Consider the following 21,006-nt stretch of genomic DNA (forward strand, 5'->3'; position numbering starts at 1 on the left):
CATTCAGTGCCATTGTTTGCCATTTTAGCCCCATTTTAGTGCATTTTTTTGCTATTTTAGGGTAATTTGGAGAAATTGGGAGAAATTTGAGCAATTTCCTGCTCCACAGGGTCACTGAGGGAGCGGGCCAGGGACAGGTACTGCAGCTGGTGCTGGGGGAAAAAACAGGGAAATTGGTTAAAGATGGGGAAAATTGGGAATTTTGGGAGAAAATTGGGGGAAAAACCAAAAAAAAATGGGAGAAATTTGGTTAAAATTGTGAGAAATTGTGAGCAATTTGCTGCTCTGAGGGGTCCGAGAGACGCCAGAGCAGGGAGAGGGGCTGGAGATGGAGCTGGGAAAATGGGGAGAAAATGGTGAAAAAAGGGGGAAATTGGTTAAAAATGGGGAAAAGTGGGGAAAAATTGGGAAAAAAAAATTGGGGAAAATTGGAAGAAATTGGGGAAAAAAAGAGAAGAAATTGGGGGAAATTTGCTGCTCTGAGGGGTCCCCCTGGGAGCGGCCCAGGGAGAGGTGCTGCAGCTGGGGCTGGGAAAATGGGGAAAAAATTGGGAGAAATTGGGGGAAAAAGGGAAAAATTGGTAAAAATAGGAAAAAGTGAGAAAAAATGGAAAAAATTGTTAAAATTGGGAGAAATTGAGAGGAATTTGCTGCTCTGAGGGGTCCGAGAGACGCCAGGGCAGGGAGAGGGGCTGGGGATGGGGCTGGGAATTTGGGATTGGAATTTTGGGATCTGGGAATGGAATTTTGGGAATTCTGGGATCGGAATTTTGGATTCCCAAATTCCCACCCAAACTCCTCTCCAAAACTCCCCAAATCCATCCCTAGAATCCCCAAATCCCCCAAATCCACTTCCAAATCCCCAAAATTCCAATCCCAGTCTCCTCAAATCCCTTCCCAATCCCCTTCAAACCCCTTCCCAACATTCCCAAAATTCCCATAGCCCTGATCCTACAAACCCCATAGCCCTGATATCCCACAACCCCGAGCCCTGCGGGAGCTGCAGCTCCTCACGGTGCTGGGCCAGGGCCTCGTGGAACAGACCTGGGATGGGAATGATCCCATAAACCCTGACTGTATAAATCCCATAATCCTGATCCCAGCAAAAATCCAATTTCCCATTTCCATTCCCATTCCCAGCTTCCCATTCCCAGTTTCCCCAGCTCCATTCCCAATTTCCCAGTTTGAATTCCCACTTTTCCCAGTCCCAGTCCCAGTTTCCCAGTTGGGAATTCCCATTTTTCCCTGGAATTCTCTCTCACCATGAGCAGCCAGGATCTCTCCAGCCCCATTCCCAGTTCCACTCCCAGTGTCTCAGCCCCATTCCCAATTTCCCATTCCCAGTTTCCCATTCCCAGTTCATTTCTCAGTTTCCTTTTCCGAGTTTCCCAGTTTGAATTCCCATTCCCCATTTCCCATTCCCAATTCCATTCCCAGTTTCCCATTCTCAGTTCCAGTTCCCCCAGTTCCACTCCCAGTCCCATTCCCAGTTTCCCATTTCCATTTCCAGGTCCATTCCCTCTTTTCCCAATTTCCCACTCCAGTTTCCCAGTTCCATTCCCACTTTTCTCAGCTCACAGTTCCCAGTTTCCCAGTTCAGAATTTCCACTTTTCCCAGTTCTCCCAGCTCACAATTCCCATTTTTCCCTGGAATTCTCTCTCCCCATTTGCAGCCAGGATCTCTCCAGCCCCAATCCCAGTTCCATTTCCAGTTTGAATTCCCAATTTCCCATCCCACAATTCCCATTTTTCCCTGGAATTCCCTCTCACCATTTGCAGCCAGGATCTCTCCAGCCCCATTCCCAGTTTGAATTCTCACAATTCCCATTTATCCCAGTTCAGAATTCCCATTTTTCCCTGGAATTTTCACCATTTGCAGCCAGGATCTCTCCAGCCCCATTCCCAGTTTGAATTCTCCCAATTCCCAGTTCTCCCAGTTTGTAATTCCCATTTTTCCCAGGAATTCTCCCTCACCATTTGCAGCCAGGTGGACTAAAACAGCTGGACTAAACTAACGTGTTGGAGGGAGGAAAAAAGGTTTGCAATTTATTAATGTATTCAAAAGGCTGTTACAAAGTTTACAATTTAATTATTGGAAGATTATAGAACTGCTTCACTGCTTCTGTACTGTGTTAAATAAACTGTATGTGCAAGGAGTAATAAATGAAATTGTTAATTTCAGTGCATCCTTAGGGAATAGTAAGAGGGAGAGTTTACATTATTTAGAGCTCCAAATGGATTTGAGTTTATATGCAGTAATAAATCTTAACTACATTGTTAATTAACCCTGCCTCAAGCCCCTTTTTGCCTTAGGAGTTGAAAGACACGGTGTCTGTTAGCATAACTCACCATTCATGCGCTTAAAGATGTTTAGGACTGGGAGAATTTGCCGATAATAGGGCACCAAGGCCTCCCCCACCACTTCAGCTGACACCACCAACCAGGTGCTGGATGACTTTCAGCGTGGTGCAGAGGACCTGTCGGTTACGAAGGTTCAGTGCATCTGCGATGCAAAAAGAACAACAGGCAGAAAGCAGAATTAATTTCTAAAATGTAAAGGGAGGGGGAGGAGTCCTCCAATGGACAAATTTAATTAAACTATACTCTGTTGGGAATTGTAAGTGGGCCTTTATTAGCCCAGCTTAGAAAGATCCCAAAGATGGATCTGTCAAATGTACTCCTGAACAGGCCAAAGTCTGCCCTCTGTAAGTCTAAGGCTGCAGGTCTGCTGACCTATCTCCTTCCTTCTCTGATAATTGAAAAGTCTATCATTACATGAACACTGTGCCCAAAAGGTCTGCAGCCACCACATCACCACATAGCAGCCAACCAGCTCCTGGCTTGATTATATTAGGCACTTTATAAACATTCAATTAGAGGCAGTCCCTGCCCCAAAGATACACCACTTTCAAATACCTGTTTATATTCTTAAAATCTGGTAATGATTTTACGTGTACTACCATCACTACAATCCATTCTCCCACAAGAATAAAAGGAAGGAAGGAAATATTAATGCAGTATATGAAAAAAGTATATTCCAATACATGGGAAAATATCAGTGGCATCTAGAGGTTAACATAAATTGAAGAAAGTATTCTTACACAGGATTAAAGCAGACCATTTAGGAATCTTGGTACACTACAGCTACATAGCCCAAATGAAGGGAAGACGCATAATATTCAAAGTATTCCATTTTAGAAAGCATTCTAGGCTGTTGCCTCTTGGCCTAGAAGTCTGCTGGATCTGTTATTGTGAAGACATGGATCTTCACAATAACTGCAAAGTGCACAACTGGTTTGCTTCTCAGTTAAAGATACCTTTCTGCTCCCTGAAGGATTTTGAGAGGACTTTCCTCCCTCATCGGTACATCTTTTTCTTTGGTCCTTTAACTACTGTAACATTCTCTTAAGCAGCAAAAAACTCCAACCCAATAAATTCACTCTGTTGCTTGGTAGTTTTGATGTTTTCTACTTTAATGGTATGAACTAAAGATTTTGCTTCTGATTTAGGATATACTTTTCCAAGAAATCCTCCAGCTTAAATAATAGCTCAATTGAAGTATATAATGAAGTATTTTTCATTCAAACATACGTTATTTCGTACTGCTATAGCTTTTCCAAACAAATATTTTCTGAAGTTCATAATAACTTTCTTAATTAAAGAAAATTTTACAATGATATCAGCTTAATATCTGATTTAAAAGCTGATTTTGTGCTATTTCTACCATTCAAAGCCAAAGTAAGAGATAGTTATGAAATTTGAAAGCATATTCAAAACACCATGGTGCTGTTTATTAAAGCTTGTTACCAATGAGACAACATAAGATACCAATTCACTGACTTCAGCGAAGACTTTAATGCTGTCTAGCCTCTCTTCTAGGTCAGCCTTCACAAGGCATCAATGTTAATTCACTATATTTTTAATTTCAGACAAATTTTATTGGTAATTCATGTAAACTGATGTAAATTTAGTGTTTCTTTTGTTAATTTCCATTAAGAGCAAAAGCTTTCCTTAAGATACACGCCACTTGTTTGCTTATCCATTTAGCTAGATGTTTACATATAAAGCAATAGAAATAATTATTTTAAAACATTCAAATCTTTTTCTTGAGTAACTCCTTACCTCTCAAAGACCTAGGAATTATATAAGTTGATATCTTTTATTTTTATGTGGCAGTTTGGAAAATCCTATCTCAGTCCCAGACATTGTCTATAATAGAAGCCACAGTTCTCGTCTGACAGATAAAATGGATAGATTCTATAGGTCAGGAAACATGACAGCATTTCTCCCAATGCACAGTGGATCTTTATCATGACACAATGTAGTTCCACTGAAGAGAACAGAGCAAATCACAACATTTTCTCCCAGATAGCACATTGATATCCTGAGCTTTACAGAATCGAATCAGTTTGCCTAAACTTCTGTCTCTTCTCAACTACTAACTCTAGATTTTGGTCGTTACGTTAAAAGTTATGTTGATAATGTAATTCTTCTCTTCAACTTCTTTTTCAAATACCACGTGAATCTATGCTTAGAAGTGCACCAACATTTCCGTTTTCCATTTAGGTCTTGCAAGCAAACATTAAAACCAATTTATTTTGCATTCATATCTCTCACTCAATTGGTAAATGAGGCAACAGTTTAGGACAACTCTTTGCCTGAAGCAGAACAAGATACCGTCCTGTGAGGTAAAAAGCACTCAGGATGAAAATGCTTGACTGTTGTGATCTACTAAATCCTGTTAACTAAGGTGCTATTTTAAATTCACAGACTTAGGTTCAAAGAAGTCCTAACATCAAATGTTCTCAAAATGCAATTGACTAAAGTGATACATACGTTTAGAAAATTTTGTTCAAAATCTTCAAAGTGCATAATACTTAACTAACTGTACTTACAGAATAGTATTATGCTAAACTTAGAGAACAGTAATGAAGACTGTTACAAAACACAGCATTTCAATCAAGAGTGAATAAAAACCAGAATAAGAACCTTGTGTTCCGTACCTTTTAGAAGTCCAGAAAGAGCCTGATCCAAATAATGCAGATGTACAAAAATTTCTTTCTGTACAACTGAAAGAATGATGTGTTACAGTGAAACCATGGGAAGGATAAATAGGGGGTAAGACATGAAAACTTTATGCCAGTTTTGTCATCAAAGACCTTTTTTTGTAAAGCCAATCTAAGGCACAGAAAATGCTAAGATACATAGCGAAACACTGATGCTTTCAAAAAACATGATATAGCAAAATAGGGAAGGAAAAGTCAGTCAGTGGCTTCTTTCAGCTTTAGCTGTGCTTCCAATTGTAGCATTTTACTACATCAGCTCCTATAAAGCTTGAATTCTATTAACATTTGTGGACCCAGTTTAATTATATAGCATTGGGACTTAGAAGAGAGTCCCAAAAACCTGCTCATTGGCTATGCCAGTCTAGAGTTTCTATCCATTCCTAGGTGTACATTCCTTTTTCTGTGCTAAGATACTAAAACTGCACTGAGTATCGACTGTCCTGATGAAAACAGGTCTGCTATCACTGAAATGTGATGCCATTTAGAAAAAAGGTCTGCAGAATCAAAGTATAGGCATCTGTACTGCAAATCCCAATCTAGAATTCTAAATGTTCTCTAGATCATTGAAGAAGAAGAATGTGCTAAAACAGTTTTCTTAGACTTTCAAAAGGAATTTAATAGGGTCCCTCACTGAACCTCCATGGCATCCGTGGAAATAAATACTGACTTAGAGTTAGAAACCGTGGGCAGAGGAAGAATATCGCTAGTAAGGCCTTGCAGGAATCTGTGCTGAATTTCATCCTTTTCACGAGATCCAAATGTGATTTGGAAGAATCTTCACTGATGATAACAAAGATGCTGATAATATCAAGTTATTCCAGATGCCAAAGACAAGGGCTGACTCTGAAGAACTGTAGAGAAAAACTGGGTGATAAAATTGCAGATGAAATTCATTACTAATAAATGCTAAATATAATACATTTATGAATTCAGGAATAAATACCTCTAACTCCAACTTTAAAAGTCAGAAATGTTAATTACAGATTTCACTTTCCAAACATGGATGAGATTTATCTTTATTGAATAAGGAACACGGTTTCTCCTCATATAAAAGAGCAAAGAGGATAATAAAGGAGCTACTTCCTAAAACAGTTGAAAATACCTGGAATGACCAGTTTTGGGCAGAAGAATCGAACATAAACCTAATTGCAACTACTCGCACTGGCTGATGAAACCTGCAGGGGAAATGCTTTAGTATTTGAATATCAGAACAATTTAAAAAAAAATCAGAGATCTTTGATTTCTTTAAAAGCATTTTAAGTCTATAAAAGCCGGCTTGTTTGCTTTTATCTTTCAGTTTGTGACCTTAATAACCAGTACTGGTTCTCAAGAACAGTCAGCCAGGAGGAAAATTACAATAGGTTAGTGTATTAACTTACTTTTTGTAGGTGAGAGAAATCAACTTATATGATTTGGAGAAAGGAAATGACAACAGACCAGAAAACCATATTTATTCCATAAAAACATTGCAGAACTTTGTGAAAGGAAGCATTTAACAGTCATTAAGTACTCCTAAATACTGTGAATATATGAGAACTACGAATATGCTTAGAACAGCTGCTAGCAACACATCCAGCTTTACATATCTAAATGCAAAAGTGACACTGATTTGACATTAAATAGGAATTAACTACACTGTAATCCAAGACAACATTTTTCATGCAGATAGAATGAACAATAAGAAAATGGAAATCAAGTGCAAACAGAATGTGAACAATAAGAAAAGAGAAATCAGTTTTATTTGGAATTTTATTAAACATTAAAAAGGACTCTAGGTAACACAGAGAGGAGTGCTCTATTCAATTCTCTAAATCTGACTCACAAAAATATCTATTACCTTAATTAAATATTTTAAACAAAGTTTAAGGTATCCTTGATTTACTGTATCACAGAAGCTATGTTTAACAACATGGTAAAAGTCTCAAGAAGGAAAACTTCAGTGTTCCTTAGGACGGTGATTATTCTTTCTGGACTCAATCAAAAGAACCGGTCTGCTGACTGGAACTGTGTAGAAACAATACTTCCTTCTAAGTTACAAGTGCAAAGATGAGAGCTTTTCTAGCTTTAGGCCTAAGTTCAGATTGTCTACATATCTGTTTTAGGATTCACAGCACAGAACAGAGAAGATTTTGGCAAGTGAGTGACCCAAGATACTCAAGTGTTTAATTTCACAATATTATCTTCATTAGCAAAACCATATGATGATCTTCCTATTGATCGTTTCTAGCCATTCATTCCAATGAATGCGCTCTGATGTACTGTTCCTTCATATATTGGAGTGCATTTATAAATTAGACTATTGAAATGATTTGATTTTAAAAGTAATGCTACTTTAAAAATAATTTTGGTTTATTTTACTGTTGGGTTCCTTAGCTATTTTTTGTTGTTGTTGTTTTTACACATCTAGATGCAAATACCACCAAGTTGCTCCATAAACAATTGCATTAGCAAAAATCAGAGTGTGGGAGCTGGAACAATTGGTGATTTTAAGCATGCAGGGGTTGAAGACTCCTACAACTACATTGCAAGCAAAGCAAATGCGAATGGCAGCATGCTTGCTGCCTCTGAAAGCAGGGGAGGCGCTTCCACGCACTGCGCTGCATGCCGCTGATGTCACTCACAGAAACAGCAGACAGAGGTGCAGAAACTTCTGGCTCCCTCAGTGTTTATGTCTACGCGTGTGTCTCACGCAGAGAACATTTGGGAGCCCTGAAGTCAGGAATCTGAGAGCTGCAGAAGCCTAACAAAAGCCAGCAAAAGGACTTCAGGCTTTTCCGATCCATTTGTTATGGGAAATGTAATATTAAAAGTAATAATTTTTCCCAAAAATGAACATCAGAGGGAATTTTACACTCCCATAATGACCACAGAGAAGAACATCGAAAGGCTAGACAGACTCCTCTGTTTCCTACAAATAAAGGAACCCTCATGTAACCTACAGACATCTCTGTTTGCCAGCCCAGGGGGCTGTGCCCGGGTTCTGTTCAGCCCTCTGCCACCAATCCAATCTGCAATGTGGGGCAAAATTAGCCTCCTTCCTCCGCTTTTTTACCTGTGTGTAATGTGAAAAGAGCAATACGGATCTTCCTGGCAAAGGAGATATCTGCCTGTTTATTGTGCGTCAGAACTTTCATGGTACTGCTGCAAAGTACTTTGCTATTTGCCATATATCTCAATTTATATATCTTTGCTGAAGCTGAAATAACTCAGCCAATGGGTTTGCCTATATCTTCTGTGAAAGGGAGCAAAAAGTCCTATATCTTAAGTAATCCTGTTTTTCTGTGTTTGTGCTGTATTTATTTTTAGTTGGATTCCTTACAAGTTTGACATAAACAGGTAATTTGTTTCTTCTGAGTTTTATGTCATGCAATGACTGCGTTTATAAACTATTTTATAATGTTTTTCCAGTGCGTGATACAATATATTCTTAATTTATATTTTGAGAACTCAAAATGTATTTTGAACATTTTTCTCTCTCAGAAATTAATGCCTCCAACCTGAGGGATTTTTTTCTTCCTCTGAATTCCCAGTAAAAATATTCCTTCTAGTAAAAAAGTTCCTTCCAGTGTGACAAACAAAAAAAAGGAATTCTTTTTTAACTGAATGCATTCTTCTTCATTATTTTAATCATGTTTCAGGTATTTTAGAAGGGAATCCATGCCTGTTCAATTCAATTGCCTGTCATTTTTTAAGTCACTGCTTGGTTAACAAGAAAAAAAATGAAAGGATTTGGGCTTAGAATAACCCACAGATGGATTAAATAATATTATTTTCATTTTTAATGATATAGTGTTCAAATGTGTGCTCTTTAAGCAAGGATGGCTGGAAGACAAATTCCTCCTTAAATCATTAAAATATAATACAGAATTCTAATATTTAATTTAAAGGCTTTTGAGAACATTTAGGTCTTTACTAACGTATTCCTTTGACGTCTATGCAGGAGAGAAAACTGCTTTTAAAAGCATTCTATCTGTAGAGTTGTTTTTCTGACCTCCTTTTAGCCTTTTGCCCTAGATCATATATATTAACTTTCCTAACAATCAATTGATTCACTCTTCACGGTAAAAAGATGGTAGTGGTCTAGAAGAAGACTGGTTAATCAGAAATAACTCACCCAGTGGGACACTTTAGAGACGGTAATCTGTGTAAAACAGAGCTGAGTTTATTGTGGATGCTGAGTCACAGAAATGTATAGCTACGACTACACTGCTGTATTACACAGTCATAGCAAATTAAAAAAACTCTTAAAAGTACACATTTTCAGACTCCTGGAGGTGGCGGGTGGTGTCTTCTTTTACTATTAGTATGGCTTTAATTAGGAAGAAGCCTTTATCATTGATAACACTTAGACTCTCCACATATTAAAACTGATAGAGAAGCATTTTTAAAATAAAAAATAAGCACTTTAGAATAAAATAAAGCAGAAACAACAATTAAATTTAGCTAGCAGATTCTTGAATGTGTTCCAGCACCATAAATTATGACTTAACACTACATATCAAACCCATAAAAATATCCTTAACTAGAAAACTCTTTCTAATTCTAAATGCTATGTAACAGTTAAAGCTTCCAGGTAATTAAATCTAAGCTAGATTCTGTTTTTAGAAAGATTTTTAAATCCCAACTGAGGAGATGCTGTCACAAACCTGCAGCCTTTTCCAAAGAAATTTCACCTTTCAAAAAACATGATACTACTGCAAATACATGTGGGTGATGTTGGCAATACAGTTCTGAAGAAGTGATATCATTCCTCTCCTTACATGTTTCCCCTTCAGAGTGAAAAAATGGTAACATTGCTTTCATAACCTTTCTCAAGTGTCACAGAGTAAGCATTCTGATTATATAATCCTTTTGACATTTTCAAAACTATGGTAAGATAGAGATAGCGACACCTATAATCAATCTTTTTAAATTGAGAAAAAATTGAATGAAAAAACCATAATTCTGACCCTTCCCACACTATTATTTCAGTATTATCAGGCTCCAAACTATATTCAGCTCCTGTTTTACAAAACTGTATTTAATGCTGAACTGTCTCATGGACAGGAAAAAGAGCAGCAATGATACCATTAATGATTAATCATAAAAAAGAAGCCAAGTTTAACAAAAATGAGCATATATTCATATAAGTGTAGCATGCAGATTTAAGAATCACCATAACTAACTAGACAATGATGATGGTTCAGAATAATATCTCTTCAAGGTACTGACCTAAAGAAATGAAAGGACGAAACAGTATATCTAAAAGACTAGGTGGTTCAAGAAAATAAATTTTAGTGATAATACACTTGAAGTTTAGTGGTATTAAATTTGTGTTAAAATAATTCATTGGTTTTTACAATTATTCTTTATGCAAAAAAACTATGTTTGACAAAATAAAACCTTCAAAAGTAATATTTTTAAGATGCCACCTGATGACTTCTCCTGCCATTTTAGATGAACTGGTCTGTACAGTAGCAGATTTACATTGTAAATATAGAAAATCAGCTAAGGAAATGTCACTTCACGTTTCCAAAGACCAAGAGCAACCCTGTAATAAGAGAAACATTAACCAGAGAGTCTATTCTGAAATACTGCACATATCAGGTGATTGAAGGCATAAGCTTTCTGGCCTTATATATTGAAATTTACTGACATTTGCAGTAATTTCTCATGTGATGTTCAGGCTGTCATGTTTTACAGCTTAATTAGCAACTTTTCAAAAATTTACATAAGATAAATACAATTTATGGACTTTTCTCCTACATGTTCACTTACTTTTTATTGGGATAATGAGCTGAGGAACAACAGGAAGAATCCTGCTTCCACCATGCTCCAGCAGGTCATGGACTCCTTGACGAGCAAAAAATTCATATGGAAATTCCGTTTCACAAAGCCCATCAAAGAACAAAGGCAGAAAGTAATGATAATCCAGCTCTTCAATCTGTACCTGAAAATACAAAATAAATAAACAGATAAATTCAATTTTTCAGTACTAATACAATGCGGTCAGGCCAACAGATAATTCATGCCACTTACACAGGCATGTTTAGTAAATGATTCATTTTTTATCACTGCAGTATATATTGAATGATAGGTATGGTTTATGACAAGATATTAAAATACAAAAATATTAGAACTAAAGAAGAAAATAAAAATTAGTATACTTCTACAAATTTTCAATTTTTGAAAAGTCAGTACCAGATTCTTATATTCTTGCTAACACACTTTGCAAGTTACACAGGAATCAAACCAGTCCTTTTAAGAACAATACTCTGCTTCTTTCAAAAAAATTTGATGTTATATCTTCACTTGGACACTCAAAACAACAAATAAGAGAAACAATCCTGTGAGCACAGCACATAAGTCAATATTTGTACAACAATTCCCTAATTTGTTGAATACTGACCTAGTTTATTTCCTATTAATTTCAAGAGCAGAATTATAAAGAAATTCCATGGTTCTCTACTGTGAAGAAAAGGTATAGAAATTATGTACCTGTTTTTAAAAGGAATTTCCTTCCAAACCTAAATTGCAAAGTATGCTAATCTTAACAAGCTATGGAGGGATTTTGCACTCTAGTTCCCTTCCCTTTTCCTTCTTTTACCCATTAGGACTCTACCACAGACACTCAGGCTAGCCAGGGAGAAACTGAAGTTTGTTTATGGCCTGTCAAAGCTCTGAATACAGCTGAGAAGTAATTCAACAGCAATGAATTTTCTCTGAAAAGAATATGATCCTCCAAATCACTTGGAGACCAATCCATCTCTTTAAGAATGCACTTCCATCTTTAAAGCACTGCTAAGCTGCTGCCCAATTTTTCCAGTGAGATTTGGTAGTATCCAGGTAAGATTCTTCACACCTAACAAGCTTTGTCACATAGGTCAAGCTAAAGCTCCAAATATCCTGGATAAAATTTGTCAGGTTAAGCAAAACCAAAATCCCACCCATTTATTTCAGAACAGAAATTGCAGTCTCACTTGAACTGTGGAAATCTGAAATAAAGTAGCCAAGAACTAAATTTTACAATTCTTGGGTAAATCACACAGTCAGGAAGTAGCACGTAGAAATTCTCTGTTTGACACCATCGTTCATTTTTATCCTTGCTTGACTGAGTAGATCTGAATCCTGGTCTGGCACACCTTAGCTACTGACTTCCGTCTTTCATGTTGAAGGAGATCAATCCATGAAAATCAAAATTAACCGGAACTGATACTTGAAAGTAAGTATTATGCATTTGCTGTGAGTGTCTCACTACTGGCAGACACAGTGCAATGACATACTAACACAGCCTCACATGCACTGATTGTTGATCTCTTACAGGACATTAAAAGGGCAATGGCATAATACCTATTCACTGATGTGAAAGAAATCAAGTTCCAGTAGTGGAGCATGCAGGAGAAGGACAAAGGAAACTCACATTTCCTGTTTCATCAACATCATATATTGTTTGCTTCACTATAATTTTTTTTTCTCATTGCCTTTTTGCTTTACAAGAAGAAAATCAGATGCCTTTATAGTCAATATGAACCCAGGGAACCGGCCTCAAGTTGCTCCAGGGAAGGTTTGGATTAGATATTAGGAAAAATCTCTCCACAGAAAGTGTTGTAAAGCACTGGAACAGACTTCCCAAGGAAGCGGTGGAGTTGCCAACCATGGAAGTGTTCAAAACCTGTGGCTATGGCACTTGAGGACATGGTTTAGTGGTGAACATGGTGATGGTACTGGGTTAACAGTTGGACATCACAGTATTTTCCAACCTCAATGATTCTATTATTATATAATTCTGTGGATATACCATGGTCAATTTTTGAGACATTTCAAAAATAACAAAATAATTCGGTAACAAAAAGAAATTAAATATTGTGATTATTAATAAATAACAAGAATTAAAAGACATTGAAATTCCTTATTGATGGGGTTTGTATTTCTTGAGGACATTCAGCATGCTACTAGCAATACTCAGTAGATGATAAAGAAGTCATCTCCAAAAGTCACAAGAGAGTTGTATCAGGCAATAATGGACCAGGAGGTCAAAAAATCATTGACAAAAAAGCAGGACCAAGAAGAAGCAATTTTTTCATGTTCTTTGTCAATAGGACAATAAAACTTTATTTAATATAGCTTTTTAATGTTCAATTCGTAACGTACAATTTTTTGGTATTGAATGTTTTATTTTCAGAAAATCAAAACCAAAACCTGTAACAGCAACTTGCATCTGGCAAAAGCTTCAGATGTTAAAGACAGAGATACAATTAGGAATGCTAGGTTGTTTTTTTTTTGAGGGTGAGAGGTGTTTCACCAGGCAAAACACCTTACCACAGCTGTCTTACTGAGATGGGGTTTAGAATGTATTCCTTACATGGGTATTCAACAACTCTTTTAAAACTTAAAAGTATTTCCACAGTGAAAAATGTCCTTGACACCCATCCATGTTCAGCTACTGAATCAGAATTTGCATCTGTTTTGCTCCAAGGACACATATGCCTCATTTCTTTTCTCCCAGTCTTCATTAATACCTCCCCTAACTGTAAGTGCCAGTTATCTTCTCAAAGATTTGGCGCTTCTGATACTCTATGCAATTTTTTTCTTTTTTTTTTTTTTTTGTGCTTCAAATATGCTTTTTCTCTTTCAGCTATGAAGAAAACTTCTCTACTCAGAAGCTTGTCAGTGTTTTTCAGTAATAATAACTGGTTAATAAAAGATATCCTTACCTATCAACTCTGAATTATGGTCGCACATTACATATACATAGGAATGATATATCAACGTTAAGGTAAATATGACTTCAGGATTTAAAAACAACTCAAATTTTTACACACAGAACAAAACATTTATTACAAGAAATCTTTTACAAAATAGACACATGACAAGCTAGTGATTATAAAGTATTTGTGTGTACTCCTTAATTAGTTCCAAATGCCTAAATGGTTGGCAACTAACATGGCTCCGAAAATGATTTTGATTTCTAACTTATTTCTTGAAGAGTCAGCTGTCCAAGCACACAGGCAATTTTTACATAGCTTTTTTTGCTCTATAATAACTCCCACAATATGGAAGCCAGAAATGTTTTGTCTTACATTCTATGGTGTGAAACTCTTTCCTTCTGTGTTTACTATTTAGCTTTTGAAAGTGGCTATTATACAGCTGTTCAGAGAAAAATGTGATTTTTCTGGTTTTGCCTACAACATCCTTTTGTGTTTTACATCCACCCACAAAAAATGCTGATTAATGCTCAAATTCTTGGCAAACTTGTCTACATCTGGCAATGATTCTGTAGCTATGGATTTTAAGAAGAAATCTCACAATAACTCTTATGAACTTCTATACTAGTGGTTTGTAAATTTTGCAGACATAGCCTCTGAATGTCAGTAAAGAGGCACTAATAAAAATTAATGCATAATATATGATTAAATAACAAAATTAACCATAGAATGTCAGTAAAATCTTACGCTTCATGAAACTTTCAGGATCCTTATATGTTCTAAAAGCTCTCTAGGTGAAAAACAATACACAGATAATAAGTGCTGCTTTATTGTTACATAAAACTAACGTACAAGATGGGAGGAAACTAGTTGCAGAATCACAGTCAATTTGTCCAGGAGAGAATCTGTTCCTATGAAGCAGCCCATAGTAAGTGGCAAGTCTGCTGAGGCAAAGAAAAATCAGATAAAGATTTTAGACTGACAAAAGAAAAATAAGATTTGTGGATAATCTGTCTGATAGATCAAGAAAACAAACTGTTTGAGATAATTTAAGGTATAGAAGAACTTTGACAACAACTGTATCATTGGTCTTCCTTAAAGAATTTTATATAAAATGATCTAGTAAAATATAAGAGAAACCCAAGTTTTGGAAAGTAGTGTTTAAGCCACATAATTTAATTTTCCATCTCCTTTCACACAACTGATTATATTGTACCATGTCTTTGATCTGATCATCCAAATACTGGATTTGATCTCCCAGAAACATATCTAACTATGTACGTACTCATTTAATGTCTTGGTCTAAGGCATTAAAATTAAGAAACTCTAGAATTGGTGGGTTGATAAGGACAAACAGGAGTTTTTATAAAGCTTGTAAAGATTTTGTAAGGATTCTTTGGTAAAATAATAGTTTCTCTTAAGTTTTACTTTAATGTCTGTTCTTTAGCTTAATTAAAAAAGAAAAACAGCAACATTTTTCAGCAGTCTCAGTTTTTAACTTCCTTTCCACTTTTTCATCCAAGATTTCTTTCAACCTTTTTTTTTTTTCCTTCCAATATCCTGTACAAATAGTCAAGGTGAAGCCTGTGCATTTCACAGTTTTTGGGTTCTTTCTTTTAATATATTTGATGCATAATGGCATATTAGTTTTAAATTTTCACTATGGAGCAAGCAATGCTTGCTAGTATTTCCCAGACTTGGCTAGATAGATTTTTCAATATGCTAATTTTGCTTATGGTTCAAAACACAATTCCACTGTTCAACCTAGTCCCTAAAAATTTTCTAGCAAGAAAAAATTCTCTTTTTTAGTCCGCCCTATTTCATCTTCTAATAGGGTCATACTACAGTGACTTTCTATGGAAAGAGGCTTAGTCTAAGTAATTACCTGTGTCTTATCAAGACAAAATATAAAAAAATAAATAAAATGGAAAAATACAGTTGTGCCTGTACTTTCCATTCTGCAATGAAATGCTAAAATACTTCTCTTAAAACAAGTGGAAGATTATCAGTGACAAAGAGATACAGATAATGGCAAGGGATCTAATAGAAACCATTTAACTCAGTCAAACTGCATTTAGAGCCTCTTTAACATATTCTGTAGATATTTAACTTCCCACAAGAAGTTAAATAACAAAAGAAAATATTTGCCTCCTATGGATAAATCGAGAGAAGCAATAAGAAATGTCATTGAAGTGTTACTACACCAGATATTTGAATTTAGCTTTGGAATAACTCCTCATGTAAAAGCAAAACCCCAAATCTAAGCCCCTAAAAATACAGAAATGTTAATACATAATCTTGAACTTGCTGTGTTTTCTACCACGTTCATGTTAGTTACAGAAAGAACAGTTATATACTTTATACACCAAGCGTGGTGCCACATGGCCTGGAATATCCCTTTAGTCAGTTGGGCTCGCCTGTCGTGTCTGTGCCCCCACCCAACCTCCCATGCTCCCCCACCTTCTCACCAGTGCGGCAGAAAGGCAGAAAAGGCTTTGGCTCTGTGTGAGCCCTACCCAGCAATAACAAAAACATCTTGATGTTATCAACCTTCCATTCAGCACACATCCAAAATGCAGCTCCACAGCAGCCACTGTGAAGTTAATTAACTGTACTCCAGCTGAAACCAGCATGATATGATAACCAAAATATCTTCTTTTCAGTTGCCATAGCTGAACGTGGCAATCTAATCTTACTGAGGTTATTGAGGTGAGGAAAATTAATAGTCAACATGAAGGTCATATGATTCCCTAACAAGTAGAGGATCAATGGCTGGCTCAGAAATGGAGGCAAGTAGAAGGATATGAATTTGTATAAAATCTTGTCCAGCTAGAGAGAGTAAAAACAAAAAGCAGCCTGAAATCTCTTCCTATAAAAGTAACTTCAAAAATTATTTTCATTAAAGAAATGTGAATCTCTAAGTCTGTGAGCCATGCCATCCAGAAGATAATCCAGCACATTTCTGTGAGGAGGGGATTTTAATCCTGCATTTTCATAAATCTTTTTAATTGCACTGCTGGGATTTAAATTTTTAAAACACCTCACTCATAATACAGAGCAGGAAAGTCTTGTGAAATATAGAGGAGGATCAGTGTATCAGCCAGAAATAACAGGAACCCTTGGATTACGGGATATAGGCCTTAAAGTATGATGGGCAATATTGAAGGGACAGATTAACAGCAAGGACTTCTGCTACAGTATAGGAGTTCATCATTGTGACAGGAAATAGAGTTGAGCCAACTAATTAATCATTATGAGCTACCAATATGTTGCAGCTATGAAAAGGCTAAATATTATTTAAAATGTATTAGCTATTTCTAGTACAGACAGGAAAGCATAAGGCTACTGCACAAGGCAGCCATGAGACCTCACTTACCATTATCACCAATTTGCTCTAATATAAAATATATAGAATTTATTCTCATTGATTCATCACTGGAAATTACAGGGGGAAACTGATATATAGGAACACACCAAACTGAAAAGGAAATTAGGTGCTGACTTGTTCTTATTTATTTGGATTCTGATCACATTAGATTTTCTGAGTCAACTGATTTCTAAAAATGCATATAAAATATACTATTCCTTCCATACAGCAAATAGCTGTAGACTACACTTCAAGGACTCCTTTCTTTTAATTGATGGAAGCATTATAAATAGAAGATTAAGCACTCTGAGAAAAGGGCTCTGTAAACATGACTCTGACAAATGTGGAACGTACCTGAGAATTGTTCGCGTGAAGCAAACAAGATAACCTCAGTAGCAGACAAAAGTACTTCTGCTACTTCAGAATGTATGCTTATCTACTTACATCCTTCTTGCTCTTCAAAGGCTCTCTGACATATTTTGAGAAACTGAATTGTTCTTTTTCTTAATGTGATTTATCTTTATGTTTTCAGAGTTCCACAAGCACAGTAATGTAAAACTTTAGATTAAGAAAAAGAATAATAATTTCTCCCCATTTTGTTAATCTCTCATGTTTGCAATTGCCTAACATGAGCACTACATGATATTCAAAGGTCAATTGCATATTTTAAAACCACATGACATTACATGTATTATGCATTCTACACCTGCACTGAGAGCTGAAATGGAATCGGTGACTCTATTGGGGTCTGTGGCCTGGTGGTAGATTAAGTTCCACCCTCAGCTGCAACACCTAAGAACCTCCTCCAGATTCACTTAAGTACCAGCAAGAAGCAGAGGACAAGCTCTTGTCCTTTACTACAGAACACAAAGAGGACTACCATTGCAAAGAAAAACGTTCAATTTTGCAGACACTTTTATCAGACACCAGTGGACAACTCCTGTCTGATAAGGAAAGCAAAGACACTAACACTGTCCCAGGCAAGGGGAGGAGGCCAGGTACAGCCCACTCTCCAAGGCTGAGTTTGAAGGCAGAAGGAATTTTTGGGGATTTTTTGGGCATTTCTGTGAGGGCCTGAGTGGCCTCAGAGCCGCCGAGCCCTCAGAGCTCCTGGAGCACTGCGGGGAGAGCCTGAGGGGGCATCTCAGGGTGGGGATTTTGGGGGATTTTCTGGGAATTTTTTAGGAATTCTGGGCATTTTGGGGATGTTTGGGGAGTTTTCTGGGAATTCGGGGGATTTTGGGGATTTTTTGAATTTTTTGGGGGGAATTTTTTTGGGTATTTTGGGATTTCTGGGAGGCCCTGAGCGGCCGTGGAGCCATTGAGCCCTCAGAGCTCCTGAGGCTGCACCACAGGGTGGGAATTCCTGATTGTCTGGGGATTGTCTGGGGATTTTTGGGAATTCTTGGGAAATTTGGGGAATTTTTGGGATTTTGGGGGAATTTTCTGGGGATTTTTGGCAATTTTCTGGGGATTTTGGGGATTTTTGGGAGGCCCTGAGCGGCCTTGGAGCCACCAATCCTGAGGAGCTCCTGGAGTGCTGAGGGTGCATTGCAAGGTTGGGATGTTGGGAAATTTTGGGGATTTTTTTGGGACTTTTTGGCATTTTTTGGGGAATTTTCTGGGATTTTTGGGGCATTTTCTGGGATTTAAAAAAAATTGGTTTTCATTTTTAGGGAATTTTTGGGATTTGGGGGGGATTTTTTTGTTTGTTTTCCCTTTTCTGGAATTTTCCAGGATTTTTGGGGATTTTGGGGGAATTATGGAGATTTGGGGGATTTTTAAAGGAATTCTTGTGATTTTTCTGGGCATTTTGAAGGATTTTTAAGATTTTTAGGGAATTTGCTGGGTAACTGGGGGTATGTTTGGGGATTTTTTGGGAATTTGGGGGGAATTTTCAGGGGATTTTTTGGGGAATTTTAAGGATTTGTTGGGAATATTTCAGCGTTTTCTGCAGATTTTGCAGTGATTTTTTTAGAATTTTTTGGGAATATTTCGGAGTTTTCTGAGGATTTGGGGTTTTTTTTGGGGGGGGATTTTCTGGGATTTTTGTGGGAATTTTTGTGGGAATCTTCAGGGACTTTTTAGGAATTTTCTGGGGCATTTCTGGGGATTTTTCAGATTTTTTTTTGTGAATATTCTGGGGATTTTTTTGGCGATTTTTGAGGATTTCTCAGTTTTTTGGGGAATTGCAGCTACTCCCCTGACCCCAAACCCCCAAACCTCTGTGGATGCCATCCCAAATTCCCAATTTTTTGGTGTTTTGGTGATTGCAACCACGGCGCCCAAGGTGGGCCAAAATCAGTGGGCAGTGGGCGCTGATTTTGGCCTCCGTGGGTGCCGTGGTTGGCAAGGCCGCGGCCAACGACGCCATCGCTCTGGGGGCACACGAGATCAGCAGGGCCAAGGTGAGAAATTCCAAATTCCCTAAATTCCCTAAATTCCCTAAATTCCCAATCCCAACGACGCCATCGCTCTGGGGGCACACGAGATCAGCAGGGCCAAGGTGAGAAATTCCAAATTCCCTAAATTCTCTAAATTCCCATCCCAAAATTCCCAATCCCAACGACGCCATCGCTCTGGGGGCACACGAGATCAGCAGGGCCAAGGTGAGAAATTCCAAATTCCCTAAATTCCCTAAATTCCCAAAATTCCCATCCCAAATCCAAGGTAATCCCTGATCCCAAATCCCATAATTTTCCTGGATTTTTCCCCCAATTTTCCCCATATTTTCCCCACATGTTTCCCCAAATTTTTCCACTTAATTTTCCCGTAATTTTCCTGTAATTTCCCCAGATTTTTCCTGAATTTTCCCCAAGTTTTCCCTGAATTTTCCCATATTTTTCACCAAATTTTCCCCCGATGTTTTCCACATTTTTCCCATAATTTTCCCATAATTTTCTTGTGTTTTCCCCAAATGTTCCCCATATTTTCCCTGAATTTCCCCCGTATTTTTCCCAATTTTTCCCCAGAATTTCCCCAACTTTCCCCCATATTTTTCCCCATCTTTTGCCCATAATTTTCCCCTGTTTTTCCCAGATTCTTCCCAGAATTTCCCCCGATTTTTCCCCATAGTTTCCTCAAATTTTCCCCAAATTTCCCCCATTTTTCTCTGCTTTTTCCCCATATTTTCCCCATAATTTCCCCTGAATTTTCCCTGTATTTTTCCCATATTTTTCCCAGAATTTCCCCTGATTTTTGCTCGTAATTTTCTCAACTTTTCCCCGAATTTCCCCAATTTTTCCCCATAATTTCCCCAAATTATCCCCAAATTTCCCCTGTTATTTTCTCAAATTTTCTGTGATTTTCCCCCATATTTTCCCCTATTTTTCCCTGATTTTTTCCCTGGATTTTTCCTGGTATTTTTCCCATATTTTTCCCTGAATTTTCCACGATTCTTCCCAGAATTTCCCCATATTTTCCCTGTATTTTCCCTTGAATTTTCCCAGTATTTTCCTGATTTTTCCCTGTATTTTTCCCATATTTTCCCAATTTTTCCCCAAGTATTAATATAATTTTCCCGTATATTTCCCTGACTTTTCCCTGAATGCTTCCCCTAATTTTCCTGCATTTTTCCCATAATTTCCCCAAATTTTCCCATGTTTTGCCCCGATTTTCCCCCAGTTTTTCCCCTGAATTTTTCCCCAATTTTTTTATAATTTCCCCAAATTTTCCCTATACTTTTCCCATGATTTTCCCGACTTTTCCCCAGATTTTCCCCATAATTTCCCCTATATTTTTCCCCGATTTTAGCCCGTAATTTTCTCAATTTTTCCCTGTAATTTCCCTGTATTTTCCCAAAATGTTCCCCATATTTTTCCCATATTTTCCCTGAATTTTCCCCAATTTTCCCCCATATTTACCCCCTATTTTTCCCTGAATTTTCCCT

The 21,006-nt window shown here is 37.2% G+C and overlaps 1 protein-coding gene across 1 annotated transcript; it reads right to left on the reverse strand.

The window, feature by feature from the left end:
- Positions 1–111: 111 nt before the first annotated feature.
- LOC128949279 (parkin coregulated gene protein-like) lies at positions 112–10,995 on the reverse strand (the record flags this gene model as incomplete). Its single annotated transcript, XM_054294138.1, is given in 4 exon segments — positions 112–152; positions 2,350–2,440; positions 2,442–2,503; positions 10,824–10,995. Coding segments are annotated over 4 exon segments (366 nt in total), but the record flags the coding sequence as incomplete, so codon positions are not given.
- Between the last annotated feature and the right edge of the window lie 10,011 nt (positions 10,996–21,006).

This window comes from Melozone crissalis, unplaced genomic scaffold (genome assembly GCF_028551555.1).
Source record: "Melozone crissalis strain CALT ecotype California unplaced genomic scaffold, PUWL_Pcris_2 ptg000212l_1, whole genome shotgun sequence".
Lineage (NCBI taxonomy): Eukaryota > Metazoa > Chordata > Aves > Passeriformes > Passerellidae > Melozone > Melozone crissalis.